General features: G+C 35.2%; 1 protein-coding gene across 1 annotated transcript in view; it reads left to right on the top strand.

Moving 5' to 3' along the window:
* Positions 1–22,416, top strand: part of Arhgap15 (Rho GTPase activating protein 15) — a 644,233-nt gene that overhangs the window by 59,909 nt on the left and 561,908 nt on the right. The window contains exon 3 of the mRNA XM_070023631.1: positions 19,037–19,105. Coding sequence (XP_069879732.1) covers positions 19,037–19,105 — 69 coding nt within the window. The remainder of the gene's footprint in view (positions 1–19,036; positions 19,106–22,416) is intronic.

Below are 22,416 nucleotides of genomic sequence, written 5' to 3'. Positions count from 1 at the left end.
AATATGTTAACCACTTCTCAATCAAGATTATTTTTTGTCAATTCTGTCATTTGACTGATAATTTAACAAGCTATTTAATTTTAAATTGACAATATTTTCTCCTCAAAATTAGACATTTTTCTAGACTATACCAGTTTTAGGAAATCTAATATCCTTGTAAATGCTATCTTTCTGCTGCATATGATCTTGCTTTCGTTTCTGTCTCTTCTCCTTTCATTTAGTTATTCCCTACCCCTATTTTCTTTACTTTTTGGAATATTTTAGATTGTTTTCTTTATTCTCCACATTTCAAAGTTATTTAGACCTGCTTCTTCACTTATCTTACTGGAAGATTATTCTTCTTAATTATCAGTGAGATCCTTAGGAAACTCCATTTGCAATCCTTCTCTCAGAAATTCCAAAAGAAAAATATGTCTCCACATCTAGAAGTCTAAAGGAGTCTTCTTTTCCCTCCTCATCTCATCCTCCACCACCACCTCCTCTTCCTCCTCCTCCTCCTCCTCCTCCTCCTCCTCCTCCTCCTCCTCCTCCTCCTCCTCCTCCTCCTCCTCCTCCTCCTCCTCCTCCTCCTCCTCCTCTTCTTCTTCTTCTTCTTCTTCTTCTTCTTCTTCTTCTTCTTCTTCTTCTTCTTCTTCTTCTTCTTCTTCTTCTTCTTCTTCTTCTTCTTCTTCTTCTTCTTCTCCTTCTCCTTCTCCTTCTTCTCCTTCTCCTTCTTCTCCTTCTCCTTCTCCTTCTCTTCTTTTTCTCTTTTCCTCCTCCTCCTCCTCCTCCTCCTCCTCCTCCTCCTCCTCCTCCTCCTTCTCCTCCTCCTCCTCCTCCTCCTCCTCTTCCTCCTCCTCCTCCTCCTCCTCCTCCTCCTCCTCCTCCTCCTCTTCTTTCTCCTCCTCCTCCTCCTTCTTCTTTCTTCTTCCTCTTCTTCTTTCTTCTTCCTCTTCTTCTTCTTCTTCTTCCTGGGGATTGAGCTCAGGGCCTGGTCACTGCCACTAAGCCTCTTTGTGCTCATGGCTAGTGCACTACTACTTGAGCCACAATGCCACTTCCAGATTTTTCTGAATAATTTATTGTACATAATAGTTTCATGGGCTTTTCTGCCTGGGCTGGCTTTGAACTGTGATCCTCAGATCTCAGCCTCCTGAATAGCAAGGATTACAGATGAAAGCCCCCCAGCAGCAGGCTTGAAGGAGTCTTTAGCACAATGAATTACTTCAAGGCCTTGATAGGTTCTATCAATTTAGAGGGGTCATTCAGACAACTCTTACAGATCTTGTATACTTTTGTTAACATTTCTTTCTTACATTGTTTTTGCATGTGTGTGTGCTTGCACTTACACTACCACTTTAGCCACAGTTCAACTTCTAGCTTTTGGGTGGTTAAATGGAGATAAGAATCTCATGGACTTTCCTGCCTGGGCTGGCTTTAAACCAAGATCCTCAGATCTCAGCCTCTTGAGATTAAACAATTACAAGGCTACCGGCATGAGCTACTGGGCACCTGGCTTCTGTCCACTTTCAAAATATTTTTTCCTTCAAAAATTCATATTATACAGATTTTGAACTTCCGAAATGATTTCTTATCCATTATTTCTATGATTTATCATGGTTATTTCTCTGATTTCTGACTTGCTTATTGACTTCCTTCAGAGTTTCCATTGGTATTTAAAGGCACATAGTTATCTAAATGGAGTCTGATGGTTCCACAGAATATTAGGAAGATATTAATCTCCTATATTATAGTCCTACTCTTACTTCTTCCATCTGTAGTTCCAGATGATCTTGAGTCTAGATTCTAGAGTTTCCTGATTGATTATCGTCTCATGAAGGCTGGAAGCTATTGCATGGCTATGTGTAATGGGTGAATGTTCCTCAGACTCAGCCCTTCTTTAATACTGGCAATTGTAGGAGTTCTGATTGTGTCTTTTAAAATAGCAAGTGTTACCTAGGTATGAGCTTCTGGGAGATTCTGTAAGAAGGACTTGTTGGTTTGTTTATTTCTTTGTTTGTTTGTTTTTTTCTTTTTCTCTGCCAGTGCTTGGGCTTGAAATCAGGTACTTCACCTTAGCTTATTTATTTTTAATAGAAGCTGGTGCTCTACCACTTGAGCCACACCTCTACTTCTGGAATTTTGGTGATTGATTAAAGAATCTAACTTTCTTGCCAGGTCTGGCTTCCAGGCAGGATCCTCTGATCTCAGCCTTCTAAGTAGCTAAGATTAGAGTTATGAACTACCAGTAATGGCTTTTTTTAATCTTTTCTTGTTATTAGAACTCCCTTCTCCACAACATTAAATATTGATTATAATTACTTTTACAAAGTGCTTGAGTAGATTCTTTGGTATACATGAGTATATGATAACAAGGAGACTGCAACTGAGAACATATTGAATGCTTGAACTACATATAGTTGAGTACTATACTGCAGAAGCCTGATTCATACTATAATACCACCCAAGTGAAACTATAGACAAGCCACCTATCAACAAATCAAAATTTCAAGCTGTGTATCAAAATTAAACACCTTAACTTTCATCTTGGTTTGGGTTACTATTTTTCTCTGAGGAGGTATATTTTCATACAAAAGGACAGAGAAATGCTTAGCAGATTTCTCAATGATTTAAACACAACAGAGGATAATGTGGGACTGATGGACAGCTTTCCTCATCTACTTACCTGTCTAATGCACATGGAAATTTGAAAAAAACCGTTTTCAAAATTTCTTTTGATTATTTTTCCATTTGTGTATTTGGTTAGTTGGTTTTTATTATGCTTTGCCCAAACTATGTGTATTAAATCAATGAATAAATCCAACTAACTGTATTGCTCCCTTATACATTTTTATCTTCCAAAAATTTAGCCCTATTTTCTTTTGTTCAGGTTTTAATTTTCTATGACTTTGCCATTTTTATCTTTGATTACTATTCAATACATTGTTGAGAAGTAAGAGAGATTGAAATATACGATCCATTTATAACTTTCTATTGGAAATTTTAACATCTTTTCTTCAGTGGGTAAAATAATGGATAGTTACCAATATTCTTCTTGAATCAACAGGTGGAAAAGTCCATAAAGTATTTTAGTAGGTTTCATGGCAAAGAATGCATTTATTTAGTCTATGTAGCTTCCTGACTATCAAAGTATTACTATAATTATTTCATCTCAGATAATATTATTTTTGTCTATAATATTCTGTTACTGGAGCTTGAGCTCAGGGCCTAAGCCCTGTTCTTTGTCTTTTTCTGCACAAGGCTGTGTTCTACCTCTGTGCTGGAATTTTGGTGGTTAACTGGAAATAAGAATCTCATGAGAGTTTCTTTTCCCTGAGATCCTCAAATATGAGCATTGTGAGTAGCTGGATTATAGGCATGAGCTACCAGTACATGGCTCAGATAATATTCTTGATGGCTATATAGATAGCAAATATGGAACCTATAGAAAATAAAAAATGATGAACTAGTTGTAAAAAATACCTAATAGTAATGAATATTATTATATATCTCTATAAAGAAATTATCTTTTTAATCAACCAACAAGTATTTTTTTTTTGGGGGGGGGTCTGGTCGTGGGGCCTGAACTGTAGGCCTGGGCGCTGTCCCTCAGCTCTTCAGCTCAAGGCTAGCACTCTACCACTTGAGCCACAGTGCCACTTCCAGCTTTTTTCTTTTTGCTTATGTGGTGCTGAGGAATCGAACCCAGGGCCTCAGGCATGCAAGGCAAGCGATCTACCACTGAACCACCTTCCCAGCCCCCCAAAAAGTATTTTTTGACTATCTATTTTTTAATTTTTATTTTAGTTTTTGTCAGTCAAGGGGCCTGAACACGGGGCCTGAGCATTGTCCCTCAGCTCTTCAGCTCAAGGCTAGCACGCTATCACCTGAGCCACAGCACCACTTCAGTCTTTTTTTTGCTTATGTGGTGCTGAGGAATTGAACCCAGGGCCTCATTCATTCAAGGCAAGCACTTTACCACTGAGCCACCTTTCCAGCCCCACTAACTGCATTTAAATTCTACAAAACATCAATTTTTCTTTCTGAACCATTTTATAAACAAACCTTCACAGACCTTGACTACTTATTTTAAAAACAAACATCGAAGAGTCTTGAAGTCAGAATGCACAGGATTTTAACTAAACTTAATTTGGTAAGCACTAACCCTGAACTTTGCTAATTTAGTATTTCATATTTGGTTTAGATTACAATCTATGTAGTTAATCACCTAACTACCCCATATCATAGACAGTACCTATCACTTGTTAAATTAAATTAGTTGAAGAACCAAATTAATTATATTGAATCCTGATCCTACTACTTAATATCTGACCTAAGTTAAGTGAAACTTTCAAATCTAGAATTAAGTGGTTTGTGACCAGATTTTGTTTTTTGGGTATTATGAGAAGATTTAACTTAGATTGAGATGATGATGCTTTTGTCTTACAGTCAGTACTATATAAAATGTGGTAAGACTTGTGGGAATCAGAGAATGGGAGATTTTTCATGTGAGCAGGATACAACTGAATGAGAACCAAAGGTGAGATTGCAGTACGCAGAAGATAATCCTAGGCATTTTGGGTTTACATGACAAGTAAGGTACTATCATTTTGTATGGTTAAAAACATATTTTTCTGATAAAGTACTTCCAGAATGTCTTATAGTGAAATAAGAGTTTCTTCTCAACAAGAAATAAATCATTTCTTAAAAAGCTTAAATATAGGAATTTTATAACTACATTGCTTGAATGTGAATTGTCCATTTATTAGGATGTGTTTAACCATTTAGTATAGGGGTGATAAAGTAAATCTTTATGATAAAGTAAATCCTTACCATATGTTCTAGGTTGCACCTGTACTGATCTCCTTCTCTTTAATATAAAACTGCAATGCACATATATGGCATAGTTTACAATTGAGGAAATAGATACCAGAGAACTAAATAATTTTTCCATAGGATATTCTAACATAACAATTATACTATATTGCAACCAAATATGGTAGATATATATCTTCTTGTATTTATTTGCATAATTGTTTTGGTTTATAGATATAACCATCTATTTTATGTTTTTTTTTTTGGTCGGTTATGGCACTTGAACTCTGGGCCTGGGCGTTGTCCTTCAGCACTTTAGCTCAAGGATAGCGCTTTACCATCTGAGACATAGTGCCACTTCTGGTTTTTTGGTGGTTTATTGAAGAGTCTCAGATTCTCCTGCCAGGGCTGGCTTTGAACTGTGATCCTCAGATCTCAACTCCCAGAGTAGCTAGGATTCCAGGAGTAAGTCACGAGTACCTGGTTTTATGTTTATTCTTTAAAGAACAATCAAATTAGAAGTATTATAAATTCACTAATCATGAAGATCAAAGAACTGTTATCTAATGAACATATGAAACTTTAATTATAGACTAATGGATGGATAATTTTGAAAATTCAACTTTTATTTCAGGCAGAATAGATATCAAATCTCATATGAGAATTTGTAGAAGTCCATCTGGATAAGACTTTGTGATTGACCTATGAATATGTTGACATGGTATTTTAGGACTAAGTTAGTGGAGGGGTGTGTGAAGTCAATGAATAAAGAGCTCATGTGTATAGAGAAGCCACATGAAGTGCACCAGGCCAATAAAGAGAAGAATACTCTGCTTGGTATTTGAAGATAAGTAAAACATGGCCTTGAAGTTCAGAAATCTCTTGATTCTTGTATTGGAACCTGAGTTACTCAAGGAAAATCAGACAGAAAACACAGCATGGAAACCAGATGAAGAGGTCTATCTGTCTGTTTTCTATTTTTACTAGAACTTCAGCATTAAATCTAAATTGAAACGAATACAATTTTTAAAACTATACTGAGTTACTTAGATGAGTTTTTCTTTTAAGAACAACTCTATGCAACTATTGCTAACCTGAAGGTCAATCAGGAAAACAAGATAAGAAAGATTCATTCCTTTTTAATGAAAATGTGCTGCCTTTAAGAATTGTTTTGGACAGAAAAAAATGGCAGATTTTTTCTTAAAACCGTATGTTCTTACATTTCTGATATCTGGAATTAGCCACTTGCCAGAAACATTCCCAGTCCAATGCCAGGCTACTCCATGAAGGTGTCCAAAGAAGTCTGTTCTGATTACTGAAGATGTTGAACTAGTCTTGACTTCAAACAGTAGATATCTCCACAGTTAGTGGTATATGACAGCTCTATTCATTCCACAATGTCAAATTCTCTGGTTTTGGCCATTGGGTATTTATGCATTTCTGGCTAAGGAAGCAGAGAAGCCTAATTTGATTCCGGAGCCAAAAGTTTTTAGGCCCTGTTCCTTTGGAACTTGGACTGGAAGATTTTGGCATTCTATAAAGACTAGGACAGATCAAGTAGTCACACATAACTAACTGACTCAATAGAGCATATTCAGAGAGAAAGATCATGCCTACACATTGGATAACCATTCTCCAAGGCAGACTGACAACACCCTGAATTCAATCACCCTTAAATAAACACATGAGGAAAGCTCAGCTTTAACATACCTTCAGGCACTGCTCTACAATGCTGCCTGATTGGTTTTAGTGCCATAGGCCAGGCTGCAGATGTAGCCATTACTGTTGTTCTTACTTATGTCTGTCTGCTGTCTGCTAACAAGCATTCATATGCTTTGGATCATTAAAGTCACAACCTCCTATGCCAATCTATTCCCCTCCATGGATTTGCCGTAGATTGGAAAGAGATGCTATTTCTGTTTCTTTCTTTCCATTAGGCCCTGCGGTCAGGGCTATTTCTGAGGTCTGAGTATCGTAGCTTGCACCACTGGCCCACTGAACATATAAATTGTGTTCCTGTTAAGCTTGTTCCTTTGGCCTGATTTATTTTGTTTGCTCTTGTATGTGCCTTTTCCATGTAAGGCAAGTTGATTTGTGCTGGAACGGTAACAGACAATGGTGTTGTAACTTCAGCTACTTCCTAGTGCCTCTGCTGCCTGCAAGGCTGCTGAATTACACCCATGGTAAATGTCTTCTGACAGACTCCAGGTGGTCGAATTTTCACAATCCACCCCATTTCGGTATTGGAACTTGTCATTTGGAGCCCTGTGAATTCTTCCTTTTCCTTTTACAGTTGGTAGCAGGTTGAATGCATTTGTACCTCTACCTGCTTGAGGCCACATATGTCCATGGCTATAATCAAAGGTGGAAAAACACTAGTTTCTCTTTCAGGAAAGGCACAGAAGTCAGATCTTGCATGAAGAGAAAAAGAAAAAAAAGTCACTTGTAGTATTATGCAGGCTGCCCATCTAAACCCATCATTGCCTGGCACCTACACACTAAGGGCAAGGATCCAGCCAACTTGTGAGTGGGCACCATGCCATGTGAGCAGATGGGCATGGAAGTCGGCAGCCAGTAGACCATGTATGTGCATCAACGGTGGGTGTTGAGGGCACGATTCCCAGAGGAGAATGTCCTAACAGCTGTCTGGCCTGAGCCAACATACTTGCAACCAAGGAAAAGTGCCATCCTTCAATCCTGCTGAGTCGGATTAGCCTTCAGAACTAAATCTGCTTTTGCGGCAGCAGAAGGTGAGTTTGGGGCTCTGAAAACCTCAACGAATAGATGAAGAAAGGATACAATTATTAGATATTTAGTAAAGACGCTGAGGATATTCAAAATGCTCATTCTAATTATTTAACCAAAGGTCTGTTAGTCCTTGAGTGAGTGCAATAGTAATTAAAAACTTCGCCTTCCATTATGCTTTCAAAATTGGCCTTTCAACATAGGCAAACCATTTTCAGTGAGCATTTTCCACTTTTGAATTAAGAAAAGAATGTTTTAAAAAGTTACCAGTAGACTAGAAGACCATGGGTAAGCGTCTTTGTAAAACTTTGCATATAGTGGTTTCAGCTCAGTGAATCACAGCATTCCAAAAAGTTTCTTCTTCAGTGTTTGAACATACACTTGAAAACATGATTTGTCACCATAAGTCTTTCTACATAATGAAAAATTTCTTTTAATCTGTGAGTAAAAAATAACTCTAATCTGTTGAAAATTTTATATAGTTAGATACCATGAAAATAATTGTGTGATTTCATCTCAACGTAGCCAAGTGGTTATTTGATAATGGTTTGCTTTATTTTGTTGAAGATAAATGGGGAATTTTCAGACTTAAGTCCTTCAATGTTTGGTTCTTTTCTGTTTTTTTATTGCTCAGAAATTGTGATAATCTATTATTATTTAATATTGTCTTTAATCTTTTTATTTAAGATACCATCTGATTTTCAGTAGTAGAAAATGTGTTAATTTGACCAAAGTATTATAACTGTCAACCATAACTTCATAATCTACTTTTGGAAACAATCTGCTACTTGATTTGGTAGATATAAAGAGAGAAATATGTATTATGCTTTCATCCAAATATACATATGTATATAGTGGAGTAATACTTCATTATAGGAAGATGACTGCTATTTTGTAATGGCAGGAATCATAGATATGATGTGCATATAATACCCAAGGTCTGACAATATTAATTCTAATATGAATAAAATGAAGTCTATGTATTTACTTTAGTTTTTAGTTTCCTATTAAGGTGGTTTAGAATTCCAGGCCTGAAAAATATGGACTCAGCAAGGTGCTGGTGGCTCATGCCTGTAATGCTATCTACTCAGGAGCCTGAGATCTGAGGATTGTGGTTCAAAGCAGGAATGTCCATGAGACTCATCTCCAATTAACTACCAGAAAGCCAGAAGTGGTGATGTGGCTCAAGCTGTAGAGCACTTGCCTTGAGCTGGAGAGCTGAGGGACAGTGCCCAGACCCAGAGCTCAAGCCTCACAATACCACCATCAACAACAACAACAACAACACACACACATATGTATGCATATATATACACAAATGTTTATATGTAAATATATGGTCTTAACCTAGGTGTCCTTAGGAAAAAAAACATAGAATATTTGCATTGGAACATTAATTTTTATAAAGAGGAAAGAAATTCTCTTGTTGTGGCAACATGGATAAAACTGGAGGATATAATTTTAAGTATATCAAGTATAGAAAGACAAATACTGAAGTTCTTAGTTGTGTGTTGCTAGGGTTTTACTGTGTTATCATCTAGGCTCTCAAATATACATTTTTAAAGGCTTGTTCATAATAGGGCTAGTGAGAGGTACTGAAGATCTATAGGCTAAGACCTTATGAGAACATGAAAGGTCTTTGGATCCCTAGGGTTGGACACTGGGCTTTCCATTTCTTTCTATTTCTTTCTCTTGCGTTCTTACTGCACTCCTACCATCATATGCCTCTTCATCACAAGAAGAAAACAACAAGTTTAGCTGATCATGGACTAGAAGTGCCAAAGCTGTGACTTTCAAGTTACTTGTCTCCAGTATTTCATTATACTGATGGAAATTGATGAACACATATGTGGAAAAATTAAAAGTTGATTTTTTTTATTGTGAAATACTGTACAGAGGGGTTACAATTACATGGGTAAGATAGTGAGTACATTTCTTATCAAGGATTGTAGCCTCCTCCTTTGTTTATCCTTCCCATCCCCTCCCATCCTCCCTCCCCCTCACCCAATCCTCTCCCCCCCAGTTGTAAAGTTCATTTTTGACATGACAACTTGTACTTCTCATTGTTGCAACAGGTCCACCTGTGTCCTTATTTAAACGACTTGTTTTTCCCCTTCCCCTCCACAGATTATACCAATATCAAATCAGTGAAAGCAGGGGTTATACTTGGGGGAGGGACATACAAAGAAACAAAGAAATAATCTTATAATTGCATTAGAAACAAATGCATGAAAGAAAAAAACATTTAAAATACATATCTTAGGGTGGATTTTCCTAACATCACCTTACCTGACCTTTTCTGCTTGACTCATACATATACTAGATATTGCAAATAAGGGAAATCATGGGACCTATGTTTCTTTGGGCTTGGCTTACTTCACTTAATATAATTTTTTCCAAGTCTTTCCATTTCCTAAGAAATGGGGCAATGTCATTCTTTCTGATGGAGGCATAGAATTCCATTGTGTATATATACCACATTTTCTTGATCCATTCATCTACTGAGGGGCATCTGGATTGGTTCCAGATCTTAGCTATGGTAAATAATTCTGCAATAAGCATAGGTGTGCTGGTAGCTTTAGTGTGGTCTTGTTTGTAAACATTTGGGTAAATGCCCAAAAGTAGGACTGCTGGGTCATAAGGGAGCTCTATGTGGAGTCTTTTGAGGAACCTCCATAATACTTTCCAAAGTGGTTGAACAAGTTTACACTCCCACCAACAATGCAGTAGGGTTCCCTTCTGTCCACATCCCCTCCAGCATCTGTTGTTATTAGAGTTCTTGATTATAGCCATTCTAACTGGGGTGAGTTGGTATTTCTATGTTGTTTTGATTTGCATTTCTTTTATTGCTAGGGAGGTTGAACATTTCTTCATGTGTCTATTGGCCATCCTTCTTTCTTCTTCAGAGAAGTTTCTTTTTAAGTCATTAGCCCACTTATTTATTGGGCAGTTGTTTCTTTGAGGATTTGTTGTTGGGGGATTTAACTTTTTGAGTTCCAAGTATATTTTAGATATGAGACCCTTGTCCATTGTATGGCTAGTGAAGATCTTCTCCCAATCCATGGGTTTTCTATTGATCTTGCTACCTATGTCCTTTGCCATGTAGAAGCTCTGCAGCTTCATGTAATCCCATTTGTCCACCCTTTCTTTGATTTGTTGTGCTTCCGGGTCTCTATTCAGAAAATTTTGGCCTGCACCAAGGAGACCTAGGGTTTCTCCTATTCCATCCTGTAATGTTTTCAGAGTGTCTGCTTTGACTTCGAGGTCTTTGATCCATTTGGAGTTGATTCTGGTGCAGGGTGATATAGAAGGATCTAGCTTTAGTTTTCTACAAGTAGTTAACCAATTTTGCCAGCACCATTTACTGAAGAGGCTGTCTTTCTTCCATTCTATTTTTTTTAGCTCCCTCATCAAAGACTAGATGTCTATACGACTGTAGGTTCATTTCTGGGTTTACAATTCTATTCCATTGGTCCTGAGGTCTGTTCCTGTGCCAATACCAAGCTGTTTTGATTACTATGGCTTTATACTAGAGTTTGAAATTTGGTGTTGATATTCCTCCAGCAATGTTCTTTCTGTTGAGGAGCGTTTTTGCTATTCGGGGTCTTTTATTGTTCCATATGAATTTTTGGATTGCCTCTTCTATTTCCTTGAAGAATGAGGTTGGAATTTTGATAGGTATCGCATTGAATTTGTAGATAGCCTTGGGAAGTATTGCCATTTTCAGGATGTTAATCTTTCCAATCCAGGAGCATGGGAGTTTTTCCCATTTTCTAAGTTCTGTTTTGATTTCCTAAAAGATTTTTTAAAAATATTTTTATTGTAAAGAGACTGTACAGAAGGGTTATACTTACATGAGTAAGGTAATGAGTACATTTCCTATCCTTCTTGATAGAGAATGAAATAGTGATTTATAGAGACTGAGCAGAGTGAAGAAGAATTAGGAGAGGTAATAAAGAGTTGGTGGTTAATGATCACATAGTTGCAGTTGAACAGGAGAAATTATTCTTCTGTAGCAGAGGAAAAGAACTATTGACAACAATTATCAGCATATTACAAAGTTGCATACAACAAAATTTTGAATGTCTCCAACACAAAGATCTGATAAATATTTAATGTAGTAGATGTACCAATTACTTCCATGGGATTATTACAAATTGTCTATTTATATTGAAATTTCATAATGTATGCACTTAGAAAATAATCAGGAAAGAATGAGATTTAAATTATGTGTATATATATATATATATATATATATATATATATATATATGAAATTCTTACCTAAAAATTAAGATAACATGTAATTGAAAGAAAGGTAGAAAATTTTATTGTATTTCTTCACTCTGGTGTTTCACAGGAACCAAGCACAAAAATGTGGTATGCTAAGCTTTCCTATGAATGGCATTTCTCATTCTGAGAAAATTCTTGGAGAGGAACTAAAAGTAACTGATAAAGATATAAGAAAATTAATGTGTTTGGGGCTCAATCAAGCAAGGAACAAATATTAAATAGTTGAATTATCCAAAACAAGTGCTTTCCTCTGGCTGTCTGGGAGATGGAAAGATGTGGTTGAGGAGAATGTAAGTCCGCGAGACTCATTCTTGGACTGTGAGTGCTTCATGTGACACAATGCTAACCAAGGAATAGTCCACAGATTTTGTAAATGCTGATACACTTTAATATGTCTTCAAGAAGGCTTTTGAAGTGTTCCTTTTATTTTTTTCGGGGTATACAACATATACAATGTCAGTTTGAAAGAACAGAATTAATAGAGGTTTAAGGAAGGCAAAATAAGTGTGTATGCAGGGCCATGGCACATTCATTTATAGATACTCTCTGGTGAATTGTCTAATGCACAGAAGGATGGAGAAAAGCATAAAAATTGAATAGTTTTCTTACCTTGCATTAATAAAATACAAACAAAATAATTTTTCTGTTTTATGTCATGAACACCCATTAGTTCTATGAAATATATTTAACTAGTATCTGCTTACAAATAGTTAAAAATAGATCAAATGCACAATAAAGTCAAATATCCCAAAATTTACTCTCCTTTATTCCTCAAAGCTATTATCTACTACATAATTTATTTTTTGAGGTTTCTCAGAGCATATTTTTTTATTTTATTGTAAAGATGCTGTACAGAGAGATTACAATTACATGAATAAGGTAATGAGCACATTTCTTGTCAAGACTTGTTCTCATTTAAGATGATGTTCATTATTTCTAAACAACTAAATCATTACAAATACAGGAAATATTGGCCATGTCCCTGCATTCTAAAAACAAAATACTAACGTTCCTTAATTTTTGATTGAGAATGCTCTAAGAATTAGAATTTGGCGAAACAAATGAAAATTTGAATTGGGATACACCAAAAAAAAAACTTTGAGAAACTGTGAAGATAAAAAAAAAACTAAACTTAACCACAGATTTACTTCTGTTTTTCATCCAAGTATCCAGGGAGGTTGCTAATGGGAGGTATGCCTCAAAAAATGCACGTCTGTGAAAATGTTGGAACAAACCAATGCTTTTCTTCAAGTGATTTTATTTCAATTCTAAGCCACAAGATATAAACTTTCATCAAAAATGGTAATCTATTTAAAATCAGAGCTATGTGGAATGTTTCATGTTTATGTATAACTTTCATAGTAGACCCGCCTACACTAAAAAAATAATATGCCCAAATTCTGTTATTTTTACAGTGTGTAATATATCACATAGTAATCTCATCCATTGGTTTCATGTACTTTAAATAGATAAAAATGAAGAAAAAGTGAAGACAATTTGTAAAAGAGACTTTTTAATTTCTCCTTTTTGGAGGAAAAGATATCTGAAAATCTTAAGTATGATGCATATGCTAATAAGAACAGAGGAATGAATTCAAAGGCAAACATTCATTACACATTCTGAATACTTTATTCTTCATTCTACTTTGCACAATTTCAAAGGTGGGGAGGGGCAGTGTAGGAGTGTAAAGAAGAGAATACTGGGTTTGTATAAAATGGAAAACATAATTCATCTAAAATCATTTTAGACACATAGATTAATCTGATGTTGAGTTTAAGAGAACCTAAGCTAGAAGATGTTTGTATTTCATTTTTCTTTCCAGTGGTAGCTACACATCATTCTTTATTTGTAGGACATGATAATTGAATAGGAGTATGGTATCATTGGAAAAAGGATTAGTCACAGAAACAAAGAAGATGAAGTCCGACATGGTATGTTTGCCCCACAGTTAAGGTTTACCACCAACTCAAGTATTTATTATCAAAATGTTGTTGCATAAAATGCAAGACATACTACAACATAAGACAGAACCACATCAGTTCAAAAAGAACCCTTAAGTAACAGTTAAGTAAGTCAGAGAAACAGAATTGTTAGCCTCTTTTTACAAGAATGTGGTGAGTAAATTGAGCAATGGAATACAGGAAAGTTTCAAAGAGGAATCATGAAGGAATACTGAAAACGAGTTTGTCATTTATGAGTATCATAGCAAAAAAAGAGGCTTCAAACCCTTAAACAAATGGTAGAGATACAAACATCTACTTATGCTTCTTTACAGACAGGAACTATACACTATTAAAGAGCATTTGGAACTCAAATGAAAGACTATTAGTCATCTTATTAGTATATTAAGTAGTATATCAGTGAAAAGTAAAAGAATATGTGCGTACAATTACATTAAACCTTCCTCAGGAAAAAAAATGCTTTGCAATTGAGAGGAAGAAATCATTAACATAAAGTCAAGTCAAGATACTATTGTTCAAGTTTTCAAATTTTAGTAATTATTTAACAATCCATTTTTAAAAAAGGATTCAACATACTGTTGCTAGAGCTTTGCTTAAAGAAAGTTACAGACCAAAATGTCCATTTTTGACATTGTGGGTACATCTAAGAGTTCTTGAGAAAGAAAATGGTATTCTCATTTTGTAATACTGGTAGTAGAGATATTTATAAACAAATAAATTTTGAGTATCTGCTGTTAGAAATTACTGCCAAGTGCATACTAGCCATTAATCACTTTCTGATTAAAAATGAATGGACCACAAGGCCATCTAATGTCTGAAGCTGCAATAGTTCTCTGGAGGGAGGGGTATCTCATAATGAACTGAAAAAAATATTTTATAATAGCAAGGTATTGATAAATATTCATATACATACTATGAAATTTTCTATTATTTATAGAAGAGCCATTTTTACTTTCAAACTTACCACTTTGTTTTTCATAACAAGCACTTTTACTTAAAGTGTGAGCAGAATATTTTATACATTCTAAGCAGGCCTTTGTTTTCCTATACCCAGTTTTACCAGCTGTGACCAGTCTTGAATCTTTGATCCCCACTACAGTTACCTCAGGATGATTGTCTTGAGGCCTAACTACAACACCAAGAGCCCTGTAATAGTGAACACCATTAATTCTAAACTGAATTTTCTTATCAAATTGAGAATTCCAGTAAGATAAATTTCTAGCCCATAATACCTAACAGAGACGGATCTTCAGTCTTTGAATGAGGATCTATAACCATGACCAAAGCGCTACATTCTTTTTCAAACATCTATGTTTGTCCATGTTATACCACTGATGGTTGGTTGACCATCCCATATCACTCATAACCATAAAAGGGTAGATTACGAATAGTCACCCTCTGAGACTTTAAACTTAATCTAGAAGAGACTATTGTTTTAAATCCCTCTCTCTCTTCCAGTCATTAAGGGGGCAATAGTCAACAGTACTTCATTCTTTTTAAAGTCATTTGATATCTCCAGGACTGGATGACACAGATCATTGTCTTCTCTTGGGGGCTTACTTTACCCAAGTGCTGCAAGTCCATCCATTTCTGTAGTAGGTACTGCCCTTTCGGTGGTGATTAGTACTTGATAGGATCCCTATAGACCAATTTAAATTTCTCTTTCTTCCATTTCTTGGTCAGGACACAATGTCCAGGCTTCTATTGATAAATGAGGAACTTGAGGTATGCAGTCTGGACCAGTAGTCCTTGTTTCCTTGAGAGAGAATAAAGCAGAACACATAGGAACTGATCTTTGGATTTAAGAGGGGAGACCAGACGGCCAGTTTAGATAAAGGAAACCACCACTTCAAATGTTTTAGAAAGGAGCCTTAATCCTGAGTTTTTCCCTCTTTCAGGCATTTCAGGTCTGTTTTGTGGGTTAAACAGCCTTCTGCTAGAGTATATAAATCCCTGAGCACACATATGTTCGGAGAATAGTATCACACATCGCTTGTGCTCTGCAATGGTTCCCCGATATAGGTTTATAAAGTATTTTCCTCCCATCTGGGATCCACGTTCTTTCGTGATTCTGGGATGTACCCATATCCCTAAGTGGAGCCTCTTGTAGAGACGTGAAGTCAGGAGCTAGAGGCATATGGTATACAAGAAGGGTAACATGTAGCACTTGCACCTCCAGATGACTTGACATCTTCTTGGTGGCTTTATCAGCCAATGTATTGCTGAATTTCAAGAGAGTTTCCTCATTGATGACCTGGGATATTAACTATCACAATTTTCTCAGAAGTATATTGTTTTAATCTGGATAATTAATTCCTTATATACTAAATCCTGACCCTTGTTATTCATTAATCTTTCTGTCTATATTTCCCAAAGGTATATATCACAGTGAATCTTTTTAACATCTTTAAAATCTTGCTGAGTACAATTTATAAATGTGTGCAGAACAGTTATTAGGAAATCTTTTAATTCAACACCACTTAATTTAACCTCATCACTACTGAATACCTATTATGCCTCCTTTTCTGTATCATCCTGGAGGAGCCATTCAAACATAATGTAAACCTGTCCTTTAGGGAGTCTTTCTGAAATGTGGTCTTACCATACCAATGCCTGATAAGAGTGCCTCACATTTTAGAATCTGTCATCACTCCCACCCACGCTTGAGTAAGAAGTCATAGGGAAGTTCCTTTGTGAACATTAAGGAATAAATGAAAAAACTTCTCCAAAGAGGACAAGGCAAATGCAGAGGCCGTGACTTTAAGTACTCTACTGTCTGGACTTTGTCTGATCCCCACCATAAAGTATTGAGTTCTCCCTTTAAAAGCTTAGAATATCCTAAGGACATAGGATTGGACCCACCCAATCAACCATGGAAATTTCTGAAGCACCCTCTTAGTTCTTGGTAACAGAACCACAATAACCATACATCTTTTCCACAAATTATAACTTAGATTTTTGAGATCCAATCATTACTGACACCAACCCCTACCTCCCCCAAATTAGAATAAGTTGCTTATCATCTTTCTTAGAGGGTGAGTGTGACAAGATGGTTCAGTCTTTGTGTCTTCTGTCCTGAGGACACAGGACAGGGCCTTGTCATGGCAGCAGCATCCTGTCTCTTCTGCCAGTCTTTAGCCACAGGACTTCATTTGTTGACCCAATTTTTATTGTTTTTTTTTTTTTTTTAACTAAGTAAATACATTGGGATGGTTCAGTGCATCCAAGATTTTCCTGATAGTCATATGAGGCAATCAATCCATTTCTGATCCAGAATTTTCTAAATTGTATGTCTTAGCCAGAATAATCAATGTAAAATGATAATGTTTCTTTACTTAATGCTTTATTGAAATAGCATTATGACAGACAACAGGTGATAAAAGTTCTTTTTTTCAACATCTTCATAAATTGGTTGGACAAGATAGATGGGCTAGTTTATTGATTAGGAATGATCAGTAATATTACTTCCCCTAAAGAAATATGAAGATGAATGAGAACAGATTTGAAATTTGAATTTTAGCTTCCCATATAAATATGCATAACCTTTATAAGTTTGAATCCCTTCAAATTTTTTTCTTTTAAAATATTATTTTCTGTACATGAAGGGTATTAACTTTGTAGTTCTCCATGTATTTAATCACATATTCACACATATAATGTTACATTATATTGTGTATGTATGTAATGCATTGCATATGTATGTAATGAAGCATTGGAGTTTTAAATTATACCCCATGCCTAGCAAGTTATTTCAACTATGTTAGTATTTACATATTTATACAGCAGAATAATATTAATCCCCCAAATTTAATAAATTATTATTACCTTGCTAAATAAGATGAAAATGTTTTGCAAAACACATATAACAATGTCCACTGGAGTTAAAGCTTTTGTTCATATTTCATGTAATACACTAATTATTTAAATATATTACTATAAGATTCTGTAGATATTAATTAAATTTAAAATATGATGAATTCTAATAACCTTTTGTGTGTAATATCATGTTAAATGTTTCCTTAGAAGGAAGTTTTCTATTAATGCTTAGAGTAGGCCACTGTGTCCATAAAAATGTAATATTATTACAAGAGAGGGAACAAAATTGCTCATAAAAGGAATGATAAGTTGGGCAGAGATGAATGACTAAGTGTTCATGTAACAATACTGTGGAAACAATTACTTTGCACAACTTCCTAATACTTAATATTTGAGGTACTATGTGTGTCAGTAGAAGGAATTGTACCCTAAAATTGAAAATCTAGTTGGGTTTCAAAGAAAATAAATAAGACAGATATCTAAATTCTAAAAATCTTTTTTTGTATATTGAACTTAACCTCATATAGTGAATATTCAGTGGAGATTACAAATGTTAATAAAGTTAGTAGAAAGAAGGGTATGCTCTAAGCACGTGTAGCATAAAAGGAATTGATTATTTTTTTTATGAACTTAAAGCTCTTTTTCCACTGTCAAGAAGCAGAAACATCAATGGATAATAGTGTGGAGGTTGGATTTCTAGAATCCTTTCCTTTAACTACTTTTGTTCATGGTTTCCACGTGTCTAAGATTGTTCATTGTGACATCAATTTAGCACCATTTGTGATGTTCTGTTTCAGGAAAATGCCAGAGATGATAAAATTCTCTAATATGTGTGATTGGTTCATAAAAATGTTATTCAAAAAAATAGAATGCTGTTCCTACGAAAACATCTTCAATTTTCTCTAATTATGAAATGATTTCAAATTAAGTTTACTAACGAATGAATAAAAAGCGAGATTTCTGCGGTGAGGTTTGCTGTTTTCCACAGGGTGACTGGGGCCCAAACTACTTTCAGCTCCTTCTTCATTTCTATAGTGAGTAATTCCATTTTTTCTCCTGGAGCACATACGGTCTTAAGAGGAAGCACTCACTGGAGAGTAGCTTTGGCTTTAACTGGCCCAATTGTTTCTGTACATATTTTATTGGTCTGAACTAGTTAGACTTAACTAGAAGTTAAGTCTAGACTTAACTAAAAGGTTGGCTAGACTTAAATAAAAGTTTAGCTGAAAAGATGGTCTAGATGTATGGTTAGAAAAAAAGCAAAACAAATTTTACACATATCTTCTAATATAAACCAACTGGTCTATCTAACGGTAAAGGAGGCATCTACATTCTCCATGTAGTTAGTTACATCCATTGTACTGTTAATATTTTATGAAGAAAAGCAATTTAATAGTATCAAAGATCAATGTATCATGTTATTTTCAGATATCACGACACAGAAGGAATCATTCTCAGCATGTCTTGAAAGAAGTCATTCCTCCATTAGAACAACTGGTGAGTAATTGACTTTCTCTAGTACTGTGTGCTTTGTTCTACAAATAAGAAATAATTATCCCTAAACTTATCAGCACACATATCAGCAAACACATCTCTTTTTCTGTGGGTTAGGAATCTAGACAGGGAGTTGCAGGCTCTTCTAGGTCAGAGATCTTCAGGTAGTAACTAGTCACTTGTTACATGAGTTTTTTTTTCCCCCTTCAGTGACATCACAGAAGTGAAATCCCCCAAATCAAACCTATCAGCAACACCTACTCAGACAAACTGACCTTTCTGTAGGATCCCTCTCTTATAAGAACAAACATCTGTAGAGGCTTACATTTCCTTCTAAGGCTACATTTCCTTCAAATCCTTCATTTTCTCTATGGCCCTTCAACACATCATATTTTCTCCTCAGTGATTGTGGGGTCTCTGGGCTTAATCATCTACTTGTGCACACCCTTACCCTGGCCTTAAAATACTGCTTGCTCTTATCTTGCAAATCTTCCATTCCCCTCCTACTGACCAACCTTCTTTTAGACACTACCTCCCTCATTTCATTTTTCTTGTCAAAACTTTCAGTGGTTCCTTCTTTGCAATGTTATCAAGTGCATAGACCTCTGTCATGATCCCCAATTTATATTATTTATTGTCTACTCATATAAAAGCATACCCTCAAGCCAGAAACAGAAATATGATTATGATTTGTCTCAGCTTGAAGGAGTTTTGATTTCTTTTTCTGGCAATTATGGTCCTTTATCCCAGCACATGCTCATGTACTGATTTTGTGCAGTTCACTCTTCTTTCATGACTAATAGACTAGTTCCATGGCGGGACTGTAAAAGCCTTGAGTTTAGAGGTCATGACTTGTATTTTCTTTATGGTGTCATACTTATACTTACATTGTTTTTGACATTAGCACTTGTTCAGGAAAGAAATTTTGTCAATAACATGTTTGTCATGTAACAATAAGGTACTAAAGGTTAGCTATACTGATGTTGGGTAATTGCAAGTATTAATAAATATTTACCTGCTACTTGTAGTGAAAGCCAGTTTCTCAAGAGTATACATAGATATAAAATTGCTTGATTACAAACTTAATAATCCATTCTCAACCTCACATTTTCTTTAGAAACTACTTCTGTAATTTTACGAATTTAAATTGGTTATCTTTTCTTCTTTATGCTTTCCAAAAGAAAGTCTTGTCCTTCTCTCCCACCTGGATCACATGAAAATTGCTTATTTCCTTTACTGCTACTCTTACTGAATAGTAAGTTGTATGAAGAGTGGTCTATGCTCTATTCATAGCTGTAGTTTTAGGATTTAGTATAAAGCTTGTTACAGTGTACCTATCTAATAAAAAGGAAAGTAACTATTTGCTTTGCAATCCACAGCCATTTATTTGAAATTTAAATTCTAGAGCAAATAAATGCATACAATAAAGACAAATAGTTATTTTCTTTAAAAATAACCTGTTGCCAGGTGCCAATGGCTCACACCTGTAATCCTAGCTACACAGGAGCTCAGATCTGAGGATGTGAGACTCTTATCTCCAATAAACTACTAGAAAACCAGAAGTGGCACTGTGGATCAAGCAATAGAGCACTCACCCTGAGCTGAAGAGATGAGGGACAGTACTCAAGCCCAGAGTTCAAGCCCCATGACCAGTAAAAAATAAAAAATTTAAAAAACCTGTTTATATTTGCTATGAAATATTTGGTGAAATGTCAAAATTTAGGAGAAAATGAAACTAAATAAATAATATGTACAAATATGTACTATATATGTATCATATCTTACAGTATCCTAAATTTTCATAAAATGTATTTATCAATTATGGTTTTAAACCAAATTTTCATGATCATTATCATCAAACTTAATTAATAATTAATAAAAACTACCCATTCTTTATTTAATAATATGTACACATATCAAGATAAACTAATTCAAAAAAACAATTGGAATATTCAGAAATATTTCTTAAATTAAATATTATGTAATATAAATAATAATAAATGATACTAATATTAAATATTTCTTGAATCAAATATTTTTAAATTACCTTCCTAAGAAGTAAGATATTTTATTATCATTATGCATTAGTTTGTAGCCTCACCTCTAAACAGGTAAAACTCATTTTAAGTATCCAAAATTCAGGGTAGTATAATAATAACAAATTATATGCTCAATTTTTCATTTAAGCTTGGATAACCTTGAAAAAGTGACACTAGCATGCACTAATAAGAAGTTACAAAAATACAAATCTTTTAATTCCTGTAGTTTTCAATGTACAGTACTCTGTTTAACTTTGTTTCTTCTCTTCTCTTTTTGATTTCTAGCACTGGGGCTTGATTTCATGGCCATATTCTTCCTTGGCTTTTTCACTCAAAGCTAGCACTTTCCTATTTGAGCCCCATATCCACTCTATTTTTTTTTCAGGTTAGTTGCAGATAAAAGTTTCATAGGCTTCTCAGTCTGCTGACTAGCTAGGATTGCATGCATGAACAACATAATACCTGGTCCTGTTTTTCTTTTTTCTCTCTCTCTCTTTTTCTCTCTAGCTGTCATTCTGTGTATATGTTTTAGACATAGCCACTAGTGTCATAAGTGCTTGAAACTACCAATTAATTTAATAAGTAGGTCTGACATATTTTCCTATATTCTTTCTCTGAGTACGCATTTGTTTTAATTTATCTTGTAAACACAGTTAATCAGGTAAGTACCTGAATTTCCTTTTTTTTTCTTTATTTCTCTCCTTTCTTTTTTGTTTAGCAATTCAGGTTTGAACTCAGGGTCTAATCTAAACTCGGTAGGTGCTCTAACAACTGAGCCACATACCCGGCCATTTTTGCTTATTTTCTATGTAACAAAATTGGGCCCAGGGTCAACTTCAGTCTGTCACTCTTTTATGGATGCTTCCACATAGGTGGGAACACAGTTTAGGCCTAGTGCACTCAACTTCTTTGTTAAGATGGGAGTCTCACTAACTTTTGCCTAAGCTAGCTTCAAACATAATCCTCCTGATCTTGGCTTTGCATATAGCAAGAAATACAGGTGTGGAACACTATGCCTGGCCTTTGAATTTCTTATTCCATGTTATTTTAAAGAGAGAAATCCCCAAGGGTGCACATTATCATAGTATGTATTAAGCCTTAAATATAAACCCCAATCATATCAAGAGACAAACATGATGATAAGCTACTCCAAAATAACCACTAAATTTCCCCCCAAATTCCTGACTAATTTTAAACTGTCTAATGCCATTTACAAAATTTGAATTATTGTGTAGAATCCAGAAAGTTTGCTTTACATATTCTCTTTAGTTACAC

This window comes from Dipodomys merriami, unplaced genomic scaffold, assembly GCF_024711535.1.
Source record: "Dipodomys merriami isolate MVZ:Mamm:240054 unplaced genomic scaffold, mDipMer1.0.p SCAF_1, whole genome shotgun sequence".
NCBI classification, from domain to species: domain Eukaryota; kingdom Metazoa; phylum Chordata; class Mammalia; order Rodentia; family Heteromyidae; genus Dipodomys; species Dipodomys merriami.
Note: the sequence above shows the minus strand (reverse complement) of the source record. Positions and strands in the feature narration are given on the sequence as shown.